Source organism: Chiloscyllium plagiosum, unplaced genomic scaffold, assembly GCF_037043375.1.
Source record: "Chiloscyllium plagiosum isolate Xiang-an unplaced genomic scaffold, Cpla_swu_hap1 HiC_scaffold_15, whole genome shotgun sequence".
NCBI lineage: Eukaryota > Metazoa > Chordata > Chondrichthyes > Orectolobiformes > Hemiscylliidae > Chiloscyllium > Chiloscyllium plagiosum.
In genome coordinates, this window is record NW_028270153.1 from 35,265,253 (window position 1) to 35,280,832 (window position 15,580).

Below are 15,580 nucleotides of genomic sequence, written 5' to 3' on the forward strand. Positions count from 1 at the left end.
GACATTTAACGTCTCAGTCTCCACTGTGCTCCGTGGCAATGAATTCCACAGGTCCACTACTCTCTGGCTGAAGAGATGTCTCCTCATTTCCATTCTAAAATGACCCCCTCTAATTCTGAATATCCACCCTTTCTAAGCCATGAACTATCTTGTAAGTTTCTATTAGATCTCCCCTCAATCGTCTAAACTCTAATGAATACAATCCCAGGATCCTCAACTGTTTATCGTGTGTTAGGCCTACCATTCCAGGGATCATCCATGTGAATCTCCGCTGGACACACTCCAGTGCCAGTACGTCCTTCCTGAGGTGTGGGGCCCAAAACTCGACACAGTATTCTGAATGGGGCCTAACCAGAGCTTTATGTAGTCTCAGTAGCACATCACTGCTTTTACATTCCAACCCTCTTGAGATAAATCTACTTCTACTATGGAAGGGGCAGACCAATTCACAAGAAATACCAGTAGGCTTAGAATTTACATTAAATAGTAAAGCAACAGCACTCACTTAAACAAAGCTACTCAAGTGATACAGTGACATCTGTGGTGTGGATTTCTCCTTTCCTGTGTCATTAGAACCAGGTAAGAAACCAGTTTGAATGTCCACATACACAGCAACATTGATGTCTGAGTAGGCAGTCAATCATGCTTAATTATTTTCATTGCCATCAAACCAGCAATAAATACGATGAATTTTTGAATTTTATTTCATTTGCTGAGAATAAAATAAATGATTGGACCATGGTCATGAAGGCAGAAAATGAAACATGAACACATTAAAAAATGGATTTTTCATCATAGAGATATGTACAAAATAATCTTACTTTTTAAGGACCAGATTTATAAACATAGTACACTGTTTAGCCATAGTACTTATACAACTCTAATTGGTTGCAGCCTGGGGACCTCCAAATACACTCTATGATGATGTATAGAAACAGTGACAGGAATTTTGGGATTTCTGTCTTTAACTGTGCATGTGCAGATTTCAGAAGTTGCAGTAAATTTTGGAGGGATAATAATGAGAAATGTATATTAGATACAGACCATTATGCCTTCCTCCCAAAGTTAAGAAAAAAAATTTCTAAAGCCTTCACACACTTACTCTTAGAATGAGACCGTATTTCTAAATTTGGTGAGTGATTTAAGAAAGCCAAGTGAAAGTTGTCATTTAATTTATCATTTTCACTCTGGAATGGAACAAGATATGTGGATTTAAGAATCTTTAAAATGAAAGCCTCAAAAGCTTACTGCGTAGTGAGCATAAGGCTTCCAAATATTTTCTTGTCTATCTGCCAGTGGAGCTGTCTCACTATTGCAAGAGCATTAGATAAAACAGAAAGGGGGTCACAAAATTAATGAACATACAAACAAGGAGCAAGAGTAGGACATTCAACCCTTCACACATGTGCTCTGTCATTCAATAAGACAAGGGCTAATCTGATTTTAACCTCAACTCTACATTCCTACACATCCCTGATAATCTTTAATCCCCTTTGTAATCAAGAACCAAATTACTTCTATCTTAACAATTGTAATCGAACTAAATTACTTCGGTCTTAAAAATATTTAAAGATTCTGCAACCATCATCTTTTGAGAAAGACAATTCCAACGCCATCAATTCTCTGAAAGAAAAAATACTTTGTAATCTTTCTTTTTAATCCGTGATCCCTTATTTTTAAACTATGAATCTATATTCTGACACGAGGAAAAATCTCCTCAAGATTTTATAGGCTTCAATTAAGTTACCTATGGCTCTTCGAAGGTCCAGAGGATATGGGTTGAACCTGCCTAGTAATAAAACATAAAATTCTAATAGAGTTCCTGATTACTTGTTATACTTACATAGTAAACCTCTATAATTAATGCGTCATGATGCCAGAATTCTCTATATTTTAGAGTTCTGTAACTACTCCCTACTTAGATAATTTTTTTTTATTCTTTTTGCCAAAATGGATAATTTTACACTTTCCCACATTATACTGTATTTGCCAGCTTTTTGCCCACTCACTTATCTTATCTATACCCCTATATCCTCTTCACAATTCACTTGTCAAGCTATGTAACATCAACATCTTCAGCTACCATATCTTTGATTCCTTTATGTAAATTTAAACAGTTGAGGCCCCAGTACAGACCGCTGTGGCACACCATTCATGACATCCTTTTTTTTATTCATTTGTCGACTGTAGGCATTGCTGGCTGGGCTGGCCAGCATTTATTGCCCATCCATAGTTGACTTTGAGGAGGTGGTGCTGGGCTGCCTTTTTGAACCACTGCAGTCCACCTTCTGTAGGTTCACCCACAATGCCATTAGGAAAGAAATTCCAGGATTTTGACCCAGTGACCGTGAAGGAATGATGAGAAATTTGCAAGTCAGGATGGTGAGTGGCTTGACGACGAACTTGAAAGTGGTGGTGTTCCTGAATATCTGCTACCCTTGTCTTTCTAGATGGAATTGGTCATGGGTTTGGAAGGTGTTGTCTGAGGATCTTTGGTGAATTTCTGCAATGCACCTGTTGATAGTACACACTACTGCTTCTGAGCATTGGTGCTGGATCGGAATGGATGCTTGTGGTTGAAGTGCAAATCAAGTGGGTTGCTTTGTCCTGGATGATGTCAAGAGTCTTGAGTATTGTTGGGGCTGCACTCATTCAGGCAAGTGGGGAGTATTTCATCACATTCCCAACTTGCACTTTGGACAGGCTTTGGGGACTCAGAAGTGAGTTACTTGCCACAGTATTCCTAGCCTCTGACCTGTTATTGCAGCTGCTGTGTCTATGTAGTAAGTTCAGTTTCTGTTGAGTTTCTGGTCAATGGTAATACCCAGCATGCTGACAATTGGGGATTCGGTGATGACACCATTGAATGTCATGGGGCAGTGGTTTGATTGTCTCTTGTTGGTGATGGTCATAGCATGGTATTTGTGTATTGCGAATTTGGAACAAAGAACAAAGAAAAGTCACAGCCCAGAAACAGGCCCTTCAGCCCTCCAAGCCTGTACCGATCCAAATCCACTGTCTAAACTTGTCGCCCAATTCCTAAGCATCTGTATCCCTCTGCTCCGCACCTACTCATGCATCAGTCCAGACGCACCTTAAATTAATCTACCTGCCTGCTTCTACTACCTCTGCTGGGAACGCATTCCAGGCACCTACCACCCTCTGTGTAAATTACTTGCTGCATGTATCTGCCTTTAACTTTCCTCCTCTCACCTTGAACGCGTGACCTCTCATTATTGAATCCCTCACCCTGGGAAATCACTTATCTCTATCCACCCTGTCTATACCCTTCATGATTTTATAGACCTCAATAGACTCCCACTCAATCCCCTCTTTTCTAATGAAAACAATCCTAACCTACTCAACTTTCCATCCCAGGCAACATCCTCGTAAACCTTCTCTGCACCCTCTCCAAAGTGTCCATATCCTTTTGGTAATGTGGCGACCAGAACTGTTCACAGTATTCTGAATGTAGTGGAACTAAAGCCTTGTACAATTTTAACATGACCTGCCAGCTCTTATACTCAATACCACGTCTGACGAAGTCAAACATACCATATGCCTTCTTGATCACTCTATCCACCTGTGTAGCCACCTTCAGGGTACAATGGACCTGAACTCCCAGATTTCTCTGCTCATTAACCTTTCCCAAGACTCTTCTATTTACAGTATAGTTCACACTTGTCAGCCCAAGCCTGGTTTACTAGTCACTTGTCCAGAATTAATGCATTTGCATGTGGATTGCTTCGGTATCTGCGAAGTTGCAAATGGTGCTGAACATTGTGCAATAATCAGCAAACATCCCATTTCTAACCTTATGATGGAGGGAAGATCATTGATGAAGCAGCTGAAGATGGTTGGGCTGAGGACAGTACGCTGAGGAACTCCTGCAGAGATGAGCTGGAGCTGAAATGACTGACCTCCAACAACCACGACCATCTTCCTATTTTCCAAGTATGACTCCAACCAATGGAGAGTTTGCCCACTGATACTCATTGATTCCAGTTTTGCTTGGGCTCCTTGATGCCACACTCAGTCGATCGCCACCTCGATGTCAAGGCTTTCACTCTTACTCACCTCTTGAATTTCGCTCTTTTGTCCATGTTTCAACTAAGGTTGAAAGGATCTGAGTGGTCCTGGAAGAACCCAAACTGGGTGTCACTGAGTAGGTTATTGCTGAGTAAGTGCTGCTTGATAACACTGTTGATGACATTTTTCATCACTTTATTGATGATTAAGAGTAGACTGATGTGGTTGTAATTGGCTAGGTTGAATTTGTCCTGCTTTTTATGTACAGGACATACCTGGACAATTTTGCACGATGTCGGGTAGATGCCAGTATTGTAATTGTACTGAAACAACTTGGCTAGAGGGCAAGTTCTAGAGCACAAATCTTCAGTACTATTGCCGAATGACAATAGGGCCCAACGCCTTTTCAGTATCCAGTGTCTCCAACCATTTCTTGCTATCACATGGAATGAATCAAATTGGCTGAAAATTAGTATCTGTAATGCTGACAACCACTGGATGAGGCCAAGATGAATCATCCACCCTGCAAATGCTTCAGCCTTATCTTTTGCACTGGTGTGTTGGGCTCTTCCATCATTGAGGATGGGTATATTGCTGAAGCCTTTTCCTCCAGTGAGTTGTTTACTTGTCCACCGCCATCTTCAACTGGATGTGTCAGGATTGCAGAGCTTAGATCTGATCCGTTAGTCATAGGGTTGCTTAGTTGTCTATCACTTATTGCTTATGCAAATAGTCCTATGTGGTAGCTCCACTGGGTTGTCACTTCATTTTCAGGATTGCCTGGTGCTCTTCCTGGCATGTCCTTTTGCACTCTCCATTGAACCAGAGTTGATCCTCTGGCTTGATGGTAATGATGATAGGGGATATGCTGGTTGCAGGTTGTGCTGGAGCATAATTCTCCTGCTGCTGATAGCCCACATTGCCTCATAGATGCCCATTCTTGAGTTGCTAGGTCTGTTCAAAGTCTACCCCATTTACCACAGTGATAGCGTCAGATCACACGATGGAGGTTATTCCCAATGTGAAGGCAATCTTTGTCTCCAGCTTGGTGGTCACTCTTAACACTACTTTCATGGACAGATGCACCTGCAGCCATTAGATTGGTAATGATGAGGTCAAGTATATTTTTCCATCTTGTTGGTTCCCTCACCACTTGCTGCAGACCCAACCTAGCAGCTATGTCCTTTATGACCCAACCAGCTCAATCAGTAGTGCTGCTGCCGAGCCACTCTTGATAGTGGACTTTGAATTCTCCCACCCAAAGTACATTTTGTGCCCTTGCTATCCTGCATGCTTCCTCCAAGTATTGTTCAACATGGAGGAGTATCAATTCATCAGCTGAGGGAGGATAGTACGTAGTAAGCAGTAGGAGATTTCCTTGCCTATGTTTAACCTGAAACCATGAGACTTCATGGGGCCTGAAGGCAACGTTGAGGACACCCAGGACAACTTTTCCCAACTGTATACCATTGTGCCACCACCTCTGCCAGATCTATCTTACCAGTGGGACAGGACTGTGATTCCATGAGCCTGGGATGAAAACCATAAAGAACCGGGGATTTATCAACTTGCAGTTCTAAAAGTTTGCTCAGGGCAATGCTCTGGAAATTATAATTTTCTGACAATTTTTTCCTTCCCTTCAATCCCTGATTAACAGGTATTTCTGGGATGCGATTTATATCCTTTCTGATATTGTGTCTTTTTCCCAAGGTAGAAATGTCAATTACTAAGAGACATTTCTTTAAGGTGAAGAGATGAAGATTTAAAGGAGCTGAGAGAGGCAAAACTTCTACACTGAGATTGGTAAGTGCCTGGAATGCAATGCCAGAGGAAGTGATAGAAACAGATACAATCGCAATGTCTAAGCGGCATTTTGGCAGATATATGTATACCTAGGGAATAGAAGGATTTGAACCATAAAAAGGCAAAAGGTTTTAGTTTAGAAAGACGTGGCGGACTGAAGGACCTGTTCTTGTGCTGTTCTTTGTTTTGAACCAGAGAAGTAAGTTTGGCAGTAAAATCTAAAGGATATTGTTTGTAAATCAAAATTGATCAAAGAATGAATACTTAAACCAGTACAATACATCTTATAATTTACAGACTGTAAATTTACAGTAGATTTACTAGTGAGGGAAATTCAACTGGTGGTCAATTTCAATTGCATGTTACACCTTGCAGTTTTGTACTATAAATAAGTTTTGTCTTAAAGGCCTATACTGTCATGAACTTAAAATTGCTATGATCCCTTGAGATATGAATGGAAGTAACCTGAGAAGAGCGATGATTCTAAAACAAAATTCTAGACTTTTCATATATGGGCAATGGCATGTCTTCTTGCACAACATGTGACGCCTGCAACTTAAATTTAAACACAACGACAGATTGGTGAAGCGCAGTATTGCACTGTGAAGCTTCTAATTCTCTATGCCTCTTGCTAAAAATACTTTTCAACAGAGAGAATCTGTGCAAACAACGAGAAGGCCGTATGCTGAATCCTACCTTTCAGTCTTGAAATCTCTGTGAAAAAGTTGTTTTTGACATGTCTATCCCGATGGAATATAATTCAATCTACAGAGGTTCACAAACTATGGATAATCTGGAGAAACAGCTGATATGCCCAATATGTTTGGAAATGTTTACGAAACCTGTTGTGATCCTGCCTTGTCAGCACAACCTGTGTAGAAAATGTGCAAATGACATTTTTCAGGTAAGAGATGTACTTGTACTCTAATTTAAAAACTTGTTTCAAACTATCAAGAATAAAATATATTTAAGCCATAATTTAAACTTTTGTAGATGCCAAAAGTAAATCACTCCATAACATGAGTGAACACTGATTAAGGGATGGGGGTGGGAGCTGGCCACTTTTCTAATGAGGTTTAGAGGAATTTTGCTTTCATTATCTCCAGTACAATGAGAATTCAGAACTATTTCAATTTCATTCTGCTTTGCATATCTAATAACTTTCATAGCAATTCAATGTTAGCAGACCCTTAAAGAATAAACCAGAGCTTTACTTCTTACTGTAGAATAACCTTTGAAGCATATTTAATTATTTTAGGACTTTTTTTCAAAAATGCTGTTCTTTTATATTAATGCATAAAAATGATTCAGAAGTACTTCTAAATTTGATTTACAGGATATGTGTTTTCGTTAGAAGTAAAGAAATAGAAAAGAATGTGTGCTTTGTGGTTGAAAAGTACCGATGGAATACTTGTTATTTCCAGAATGACTACCATGTTTATTGAAAGTCAAGGATGATAAACTGGTTGTCGTGGGTCAATAACATCAATGTTGTTTAGTAGATTTCAGAAAAGCATTATTGGCCATTTGGAGTAACCCAAGTTAGTAATAGAGAGCCAACCTGGGATTTATTAAAAACAATTTAACTCTAGCTAAAATTTGTCCCTGAAATAATGAGGAACGCTATAAATGTACCTTTGAAAAATTATTCAATTAAGTGCCTTATTATAGACTTGTTAGCAAAGTTGATTCTCCTGGGATTGAAGGGGTGTTGACAGCAAGGATAAAAAATTGGCTGTGAGATACAAGGCGGCAAGTAGTTGTGAAAGTGTACTTTAGAAGGATTGTACCACTTCATCCTATATCAATTTTAGGGACACAGCTACTTTTGATTATATAGTAATATTTTGGACTTGGGTACTTGAGTCAACTTTTCAATTTGATACAAACTTGGAAAAGTAGATAACAATGAGGACGTAGCAGTAGACTAAAGCCACTAATGTACTAATGTGACTGCCTTAAAAACAGAGTATAAACTTGCATATATTAAACATTCAGTTATCACATCTTCCACATGAAACTCAAAGAAATTGCTTATTGTTTGGATCTAGTTTTATTCCCAAAGACTCTACAATTTTGAAAAACTGAAGATCCTTAATTGGAAAGAGAAATGATGTGGAACATATATATATTATATATATATATGTTATTACAATATATATAATTACAAAAATGATATTAGTTTGTTTTTAAACAAACAAATTTGTTTCAAAAAGATATTAATAATTGATTGGTCTCTTTTTAATACCTGTTGTGCTTACACTATAAGGGCCAATTTTGCAATCCCTGATAAAATGGTTATTGGGAGCACAGCCAGACTCTGGTTGGAATCTAAATGGCTTTGCCAGATTTGTGACATCAGCCTCTGTAACTATTTTAATCAGCTCCCAGCATAGATTCTAGAAGAGCAGGAAGACTGTTAATTGCTAAACAGATGAACAGACATCAAGCTAAATGCAAATAACCCTGGGCATTTTCAACACTAACTCCAGATTCCATGAGCTCAGGTGGCTTCAAGCCGAACAAGATTAAGTAATCACCTAGCGATCAATATGCAATACTCCAGGTTAGCTGACTATCAATGAATTCAGCAAAAGTGGAAAAAAACTCGAAGATGATATTAGAAGAGAGTGAAAGCACATATAAAAGGGAATTCAGAAAGTCTTCTATCAGTATGTAAATAGTCAAGAGATAAATGGATAATTTGTACTTGTCTTTACCAAGGAAAAAGATGTTGCCTCACTTGTTGAGTATGAGGACTCAGTTGGGATAATGGATAAAAAAAAATGATTGAATGACTGGCTATACTTAAAGTTAATAAGCCATCAGGACTGTATCGGACAAATCCAAGTCCTGTAGGCAAAGAGTAAGGCTTAGGGCTAGCTGGTTAGCTCTCGTAGAAAACTGGCATAGCCATGCGGTTTAAATTTCCACCTCCTATACTATAACTATTCTCTGATTCTAAGTCCCTATGCCAACAAAAATGTATTCTTTCTTTCCCAACTGTAGATCTAGTCAGTACTCATTACTGCACAGGAAAGAAGCTACAGGTATTTCTCCCTAAAATTACTGAAATGCATCTGCTAAATAAATACTAGTGAGTCACCAGGCAATACAGATGTGTCTTTTAAAAGACATTACTCACTGTATGAACAATCATGTGTGGAATGATAATGTTAAAGTCATTACATTTTGGCTCCTTTGAAATTTCAATTCAATCTGCTGGTCATCCTTTGCCATCATTTCACAGTTAGCCTTCACATTTCATTAAAAGGTCAAGTTTTAAAAAGGGAAGCCACTTTATTATTCTTCATTGCTACAATTTATGTACCAACATGCAAATTCATATGCATGCTTGTAAAATATTTTATAAGATACATTGCCAAAATATTTGTGTTTTGGAGTGGTGTTTTATTCAGTTTCTGTTTAAATTAGATTAGATTACTTACAGTGTGGAAACAGGCCCTTAGGCCCAACAAGTCCACACCCACCCTCCGAAGAACAACCTACCCAGACCCATTCCCCTACATTTACCCCTTCACCTAACACTACGGGCAATTTAGCATGGCCAATGCACCTAACCTGCACATTTTTGGACTGGATGTTCAAATTCCAGACAGTATCATCTAAATGTAATTTACTTTTGCTAGTCTCGTGGCACAGCTGGAGTTTCAGGAGGTCGGTTCCGGTGTCCATCCTGTCGTCACGAGGTTATTCTGGATAGACATGGAATTTATGGACTCCAGCGAAATTTGTTGGTGGAAAATATTATTGACATTTATAAACAAGAGTCTTCAAGGTAGGAATTATCATATTGCACATCAAAAGCATAAATACTGTATACCTTTTATGCAATTTTATGATCAGGAATAGTGAAATAACTCCACAGAGGCTAGTATCCTATCACCAAGTCACCCTTTATTTACATGTGAAGAGTCCTTGACATTGATTCAACTCCCTTAGAGCCAGCTCTCAGAGTGAGCAGGATGTCTCATAATCTTGTTCTTTCTATGACCCCCACACTACTGCCTAACTGCGGTAGTGCTTATTTTTTTTTCCCCAGCACCCATGTTGCATGTGTGCAGGTGTGAACAATCTTGTTCTTTTTCTTTTTTCTTTTTTCTTTTTTGCTTTTTTCTTTTTTATTCTTCTTTTCTTTTAATCCCCACACTACCGCCTAACTGCGGTAGTGCCTATTTCTTCCCCAGCACCCATGTTGTGTGTGTGCAGGTGTGAGACACAGTGAGAGACACAAGGTGTATGAATCTTTATTCAATTTCCAACAATCTTGTTTTTTTCTTCTTTTTTTTCTTTTTTTTTTCTTTTCTGTTTTTTCCCCCAGCACCCATGTTGTGTGTGTGCAGGTGGGAGACACGGTGAGAGACACAAAGTGCATGAATATTTATTCAATTTACACCACCAGGAAGATAGCAAAACACCCGAGTGGCCAGTGACAAACACTGCCCTTCACATAAAAGGACAATGCTGTGTGATCAAAACAGTGAAGGGGAGGGTAGGGACTAAATCAAAATAGAGTTGGAGGTGGAAATATTGCACTCCACTCCCTGTGGCGCCCACCTCTCCCTGAACAACTCCAGGGAGCAATCTTGTTCTTTTTTCTTCTTTTTCCTGTTTATTTTTTTTTTATTTTATTAAACAAATTGCAAAAACAGGTTACAACAAACAGTTACATTTACAGCTGCATACAAGAGACAGCAATTTTACAAGGGAGAGGAACAGCAAAGCCAGGCCCCAAACCCTACCATTCAAACAGTTTACAGGGACATGAGGACAAACCTCAAATCCCAGTTTCACATAAAGATATAAAGAGACAACAGCAATGACAGTTGTACATTAGACAGTACTGTTACATACAAAAGTGCAGACAATACAGACCCAGCAAGCCCCCGCCCCTCCCACTTTCCGACCACTCTAAGGCAGCCCGCCCCTACCCACCTTCCGGTTCTCGGTCCACCCCATGCCCTTTCCAGTTCTCGGTCCGCCCTGACACACCTTTCGACCTAACAATCTTGCTTTTTTTTGTGGCCAGTGACAAGCAGTGCCCCCCACTCCTGTTTATTTTTTTCTTTTTCTTAACACTCTGGTTCTTTTTTTTTCTTTTTTTCCTCTTATTTATTTTTAATTTAACCCCCACACTACCACCTAAGTGCGGTAGTGCTTATTTTTTCCCCAGCACCCATGGTGTGTGTGTATACGTGTGAGACACAGTGAAAGACACAAAGTGCACGAATCTTTATTCAAATTCCACCACCAGGAAGATAGGAAAACACCCAAGTGGCCAGTGACAAGCAGTGCCCTTCACATCAAAGGGCAGTGCTGTGTGATCAAAACAGTGAAGGGGAGGGTAGGGACTAAATCAAAATAGAGTTGGAGGGAACAATCTTGTTCTTTTTCTTTCTTTTCTTTTTTTATTTTTTTTAAACCCCCCCACACTACCGCCTAACCGCGGTAGTGCTTATTTTTTCCCCAGCACCCATGGTGTGTGTGTGTGCAGGTGTGAGACACAGTGAAAGACACAAAGTGCACGAATCTTTATTCAAATTCCACCACCAGGAAAATAGGAAAACACCCGGGTGGCCAGTGACAAGCAGTGCCCTTCACATCAGAGGGCAATGCCGTGTGATCAAAACAGTGAAGGGGAGGGTAGGGACTAAATCAAAATAGAGTTGGAGGGAACAATCTTGTTCTTTTTTTTTAGTCTTGGCCAGTGACAAACACTGCCCTTCACCTCAAAGGGCAAGCACACCTGTTTTTTTTTTCTTTTTTATACCACCTAAGTGCAGTAGTGCTTATTTTTTCCCCAGTACCCATGGTGTGTGTGTGCAGGTGTGAGACACAGTGAAAGACACAAAGTGCACGAATCTTTATTCAGTTTCCACCACCAGGAAAATAGGAAAACACCTGGGTGGCCAGTGACAAGCAGTGCCCTTCACATCAAAGGGCAGTGCTGTGTGATCAAAACAGTGAAGGGGGAGGGTAGGGACTAAATCAAAATAGAGTTGGAGGGAACAATCTTGTTCTGTTTTTTTTCTTTTCTTTTTTAATTTTAACCCCCACACTACCACCTAAGTGTGGTAGTGCTTATTTTATCCCCAGCACCCATGGTGTGTGTGTGCAGGTGTGAGACACTGTGAAAGACACAAAGTGCACAAATCTTTATTCAATTTCCACCACCAGGAAGATAGGAAAACACCCGGGTGGCCAGTGACAAGCAGTGCCCTTCACATCAAAGGGCAGTGCTGTGTGATCAAAACAGTGAAGGGGGAGGGTAGGGACTAAATCAAAATAGAGTTGGAGGGAACAATCTTGTTCTTTTTTTTTTCTTTTTTTTCTAACCCCCACACTACCACCTAAGTGCGGTAGTGCTTATTTTATCCCCAGCACCCATGGTGTGCGTGTGTGCAGGTGTGAGACACAGTGAAAGACACAAAGTGCACAAATCTTTATTCAACTTCCACCACCAGGAAGATAGGAAAACACCCGGGTGGCCAGTACGTTCCTGTTTATATATATATTTTTTTTTTTAAGTGACAAACACTGCCCTTCACATCAAAGGGCAGTGCTGTGTGATCAAAACAGTGAAGGGGGAGGGTAGGGACTAAATCAAAATAGAGTTGGAGGGAACAATCTTGTTCTTTTTTTTATTATTATTTTTTTTTTCATTTTTTCTCTATTTTTTAACCCCCACACTACCACCTAAGTGCGGTAGTGCTTATTTTATCCCCAGCACCCATGGTGTGTGTGTGTGCAGGTGTGAGACACAGTGAAAGACACAAAGTGCACAAATCTTTATTCAATTTCCACCACCAGGAAGATAGGAAAACACCCGGGTGGCCAGTGACAAACACTGCCCTTCACATCAAAGGGCAGTGCTGTGTGATCAAAACAGTGAAGGGGGAGGGTAGGGACTAAATCAAAATAGAGTTGGAGGGAACAATCTTGTTCTTTTTTTTTTTCTTTTTTTTTTCAAATTTGCTGTTGTTTGTTGCACGACACACTGTCACAATATTTCTTAAGGACAGGAAAAGGTCATAATTTTGTCAATACAATGACATTGGAATTGAACAATTACAATATTGGGTGCAGGAATCCCTATTTATAGTTTTTTTTATTTTTTTAAATTTTTTTTATTTTTTTTTATTTTAACCCCCACACTACCACCTAAGTGCGGTAGTGCTTATTTTATCCCCAGCACCCATGGTGGGTGTGTGCAGGTGTGAGACACTGTGAAAGACACAAAGTGCACAAATCTTTATTCAATTTCCACCACCAGGAAGATAGGAAAACACCCGGGTGGCCAGTGACAAACACTGCCCTTCACATCAAAGGGCAGTGCTGTGTGATCAAAACAGTGAAGGGGGAGGGTAGGGACTAAATCAAAATAGAGTTGGAGGGAACAATCTTGTTGTTATCTGTCAGCCAGGTCTCCCTGATTGGCCTAGATTAACAGCCCCAATTAGGGAACTCATATTCTACAGCTGACCTCGTTAAAATCACTGCATCTGTCTCCATCTGAGTCTGAGGAAATAGGCTGATTTTTTTTCTCGTAACTTCTCCTGAGATGTTTTAGTACCGGGTCAAGTTCTTCCAACTCTGCCTCGGATACTGGCAGCGTGTAATGCTCAGTCGCTCACTTCTTGTGCCCGAAACGTCTTGGAAGGAATTTATTCTCTTCTTCAGGCTGCAAAGGCATCAAGGCAGCTACATCCACTGTGTCCATCTCGGATTCTGAGTTATCTTCAATGCTTGATGGAGAAGGAGAACCCATGGGTTCCAGAACAGTCAGAAAGGCTGTTGAAGAGGCAGGCACATTTGTGAGTTTGTAACACTTCATACGATCCACATGTTAGTTCAGGATTGTTGCACCTACCCTAACTTTATTCATCACTGGACCAGACCTTGCATCAACTGTGCCTTTTACCCAGTCATTCCCATGATTCCTATGCCAAACTTTGTCCCCTGGAGTAAATTGTCTCTTTTGCATAGTGGAGTCTTGTGTCCCACATTAACATTCTTGATGCCATTTCTCTGCACCCCACCCCCAATCCCACAAGTCCAGAATGATTAGATTTAGAACATAGAACATTACAGTGCAGTACAGGCCCTTCAACCCTTGATGTTGTGCTGACCTGTGAAACCAATCTGAAGCCCATCTAGCCTACATTATTCCATTTTCATCCGTATGTTTATCCAATGGCCACTTAAATGCCCTTAAATTTGTGAATCTACTAATGTTGCAGGCAGGGCGTTTGATGCCCCTACTACTCTGAGTAAAGAAACTACCTCTGACATCTGTCTTATATCTATCATCCTCAATTTAAAGCTATGTCCTCTCATGCTTGCCATCACCATCCGAGGAAAAAGGCTCTCACTGTCCACCCTATCTAACCCTCTGATTATCTTATATGTCTCCATTAAGTCACATCTCAACCTTCTTCTCTCTAATGAAAACAGCCTCAAGTGCCTCAGCCTTTCCTCATAAGATCTTCCCTCCATACCAGGCAACATCCTAGTAAATCTCCTCTGAACCCTTCACCAGATTTAACCTGGTGTGGAATGTTCTCCCCATTAGCAACTCTGCTGGAGCTATCCCTGTAGTTGCATGAGGGGTGATCCTATAATCAAATATGAAAGAGGACAATTTGGTATCTAGTGAAGCTGTAGGTTGTTTCTTTAAGCCTGCCTTTAAGTTTGGACTGCTCTTTCTGCCAGACCATTGGATGATGGATGATATGGAGCTGTCCTTATTTGACGAATATCATTCAATTTTAGGAAATACTCAAGTTCGTTGCTGGTAAACGATGGCCTGTTACCTGTGACCAACATTTCCTGGATTCCATGTAAAAGATTAGCACAGTTTTTCAATCATCGTACCCCTATTTGATGAATGAACTCTGTGCACATCCAGCCACTCTGAGTGGCATCCACAATGACTAAGAACATGGAGCCCATGAAAGGAACTGCATAGTTGACATGTAACTGAGTCCAGGGTTTACCCGGCCTTTTCCACTAATGTGGCGGCACTGCTGGTGGTAACTTTTGTCTCGTTGGCACTCTGGTCACTGCCCCACAAATGCAGCTATGTCTGCATTTAATCCTGGACACCAAATATAACTTCTCACCAACATCTTAATTTTGAAAACCTCTGGATGACCCTAATGGAGTTCAGCCAGTATCTGGCAGTGACTTTTGCTCAGGGCAATCACTTTTGCTGCCCATAATATAATGCTGTGAGTCAGAAGTCAAGTCAAATATATTTTAATGTGCCCTTTGTGAACTTAGTTGATCTTAGTGAATAAAAATTAAAGTGATATGTTTAAGTGAGCTTTAATGCATCTTTTTAAATTTAGAATCTGACTGGTCAATTTATACAGTAAATGTTGCATATATTTTTCACACTATCAATCTAGGTCTACTGCAAAACCTGAGCAGCCAACATGTGAAGAGCATGATGAGGAAAAGATTAACATTTATTGCACTTCATGTGAGGTTCCCACGTGCTCACTCTGCAAAGTATTTGGTGCACACAAGGATTGTGAAGTTGCCCCTCTTCTAAATGTCTACAAACAACAAAAGGTGATTATCTGTTTTAAGCATGTGCTGCTGAAGGAGGGTAACCAGACACCCTGTTTTAATGATTGGAGATGCCGATGTTGGACTGGGCTGTACAAAGTTAAGAAACACGCTTCACCAGGTTTAGTCCAACAGGTTTATTTGGAAGCACTAG

The 15,580-nt window shown here is 40.2% G+C and overlaps 1 protein-coding gene across 4 annotated transcripts in view; it reads left to right on the forward strand.

The window, feature by feature from the left end:
• Positions 1-6,464: 6,464 nt before the first annotated feature.
• Positions 6,465-15,580, forward strand: part of LOC122560132 (uncharacterized) — a 45,485-nt gene continuing 36,369 nt past the window's right edge. For all 4 annotated transcript variants that reach the window (XM_087994878.1, XM_087994881.1, XM_087994880.1 and 1 more), the window contains exons 1-3: positions 6,465-6,736; positions 9,483-9,631; positions 15,264-15,429. In XM_087994878.1, the coding sequence (XP_087851004.1) occupies positions 6,569-6,736; positions 9,483-9,631; positions 15,264-15,429 (483 nt within the window). In that variant the 5' untranslated portion in view covers positions 6,465-6,568. The remainder of the gene's footprint in view (positions 6,737-9,482; positions 9,632-15,263; positions 15,430-15,580) is intronic.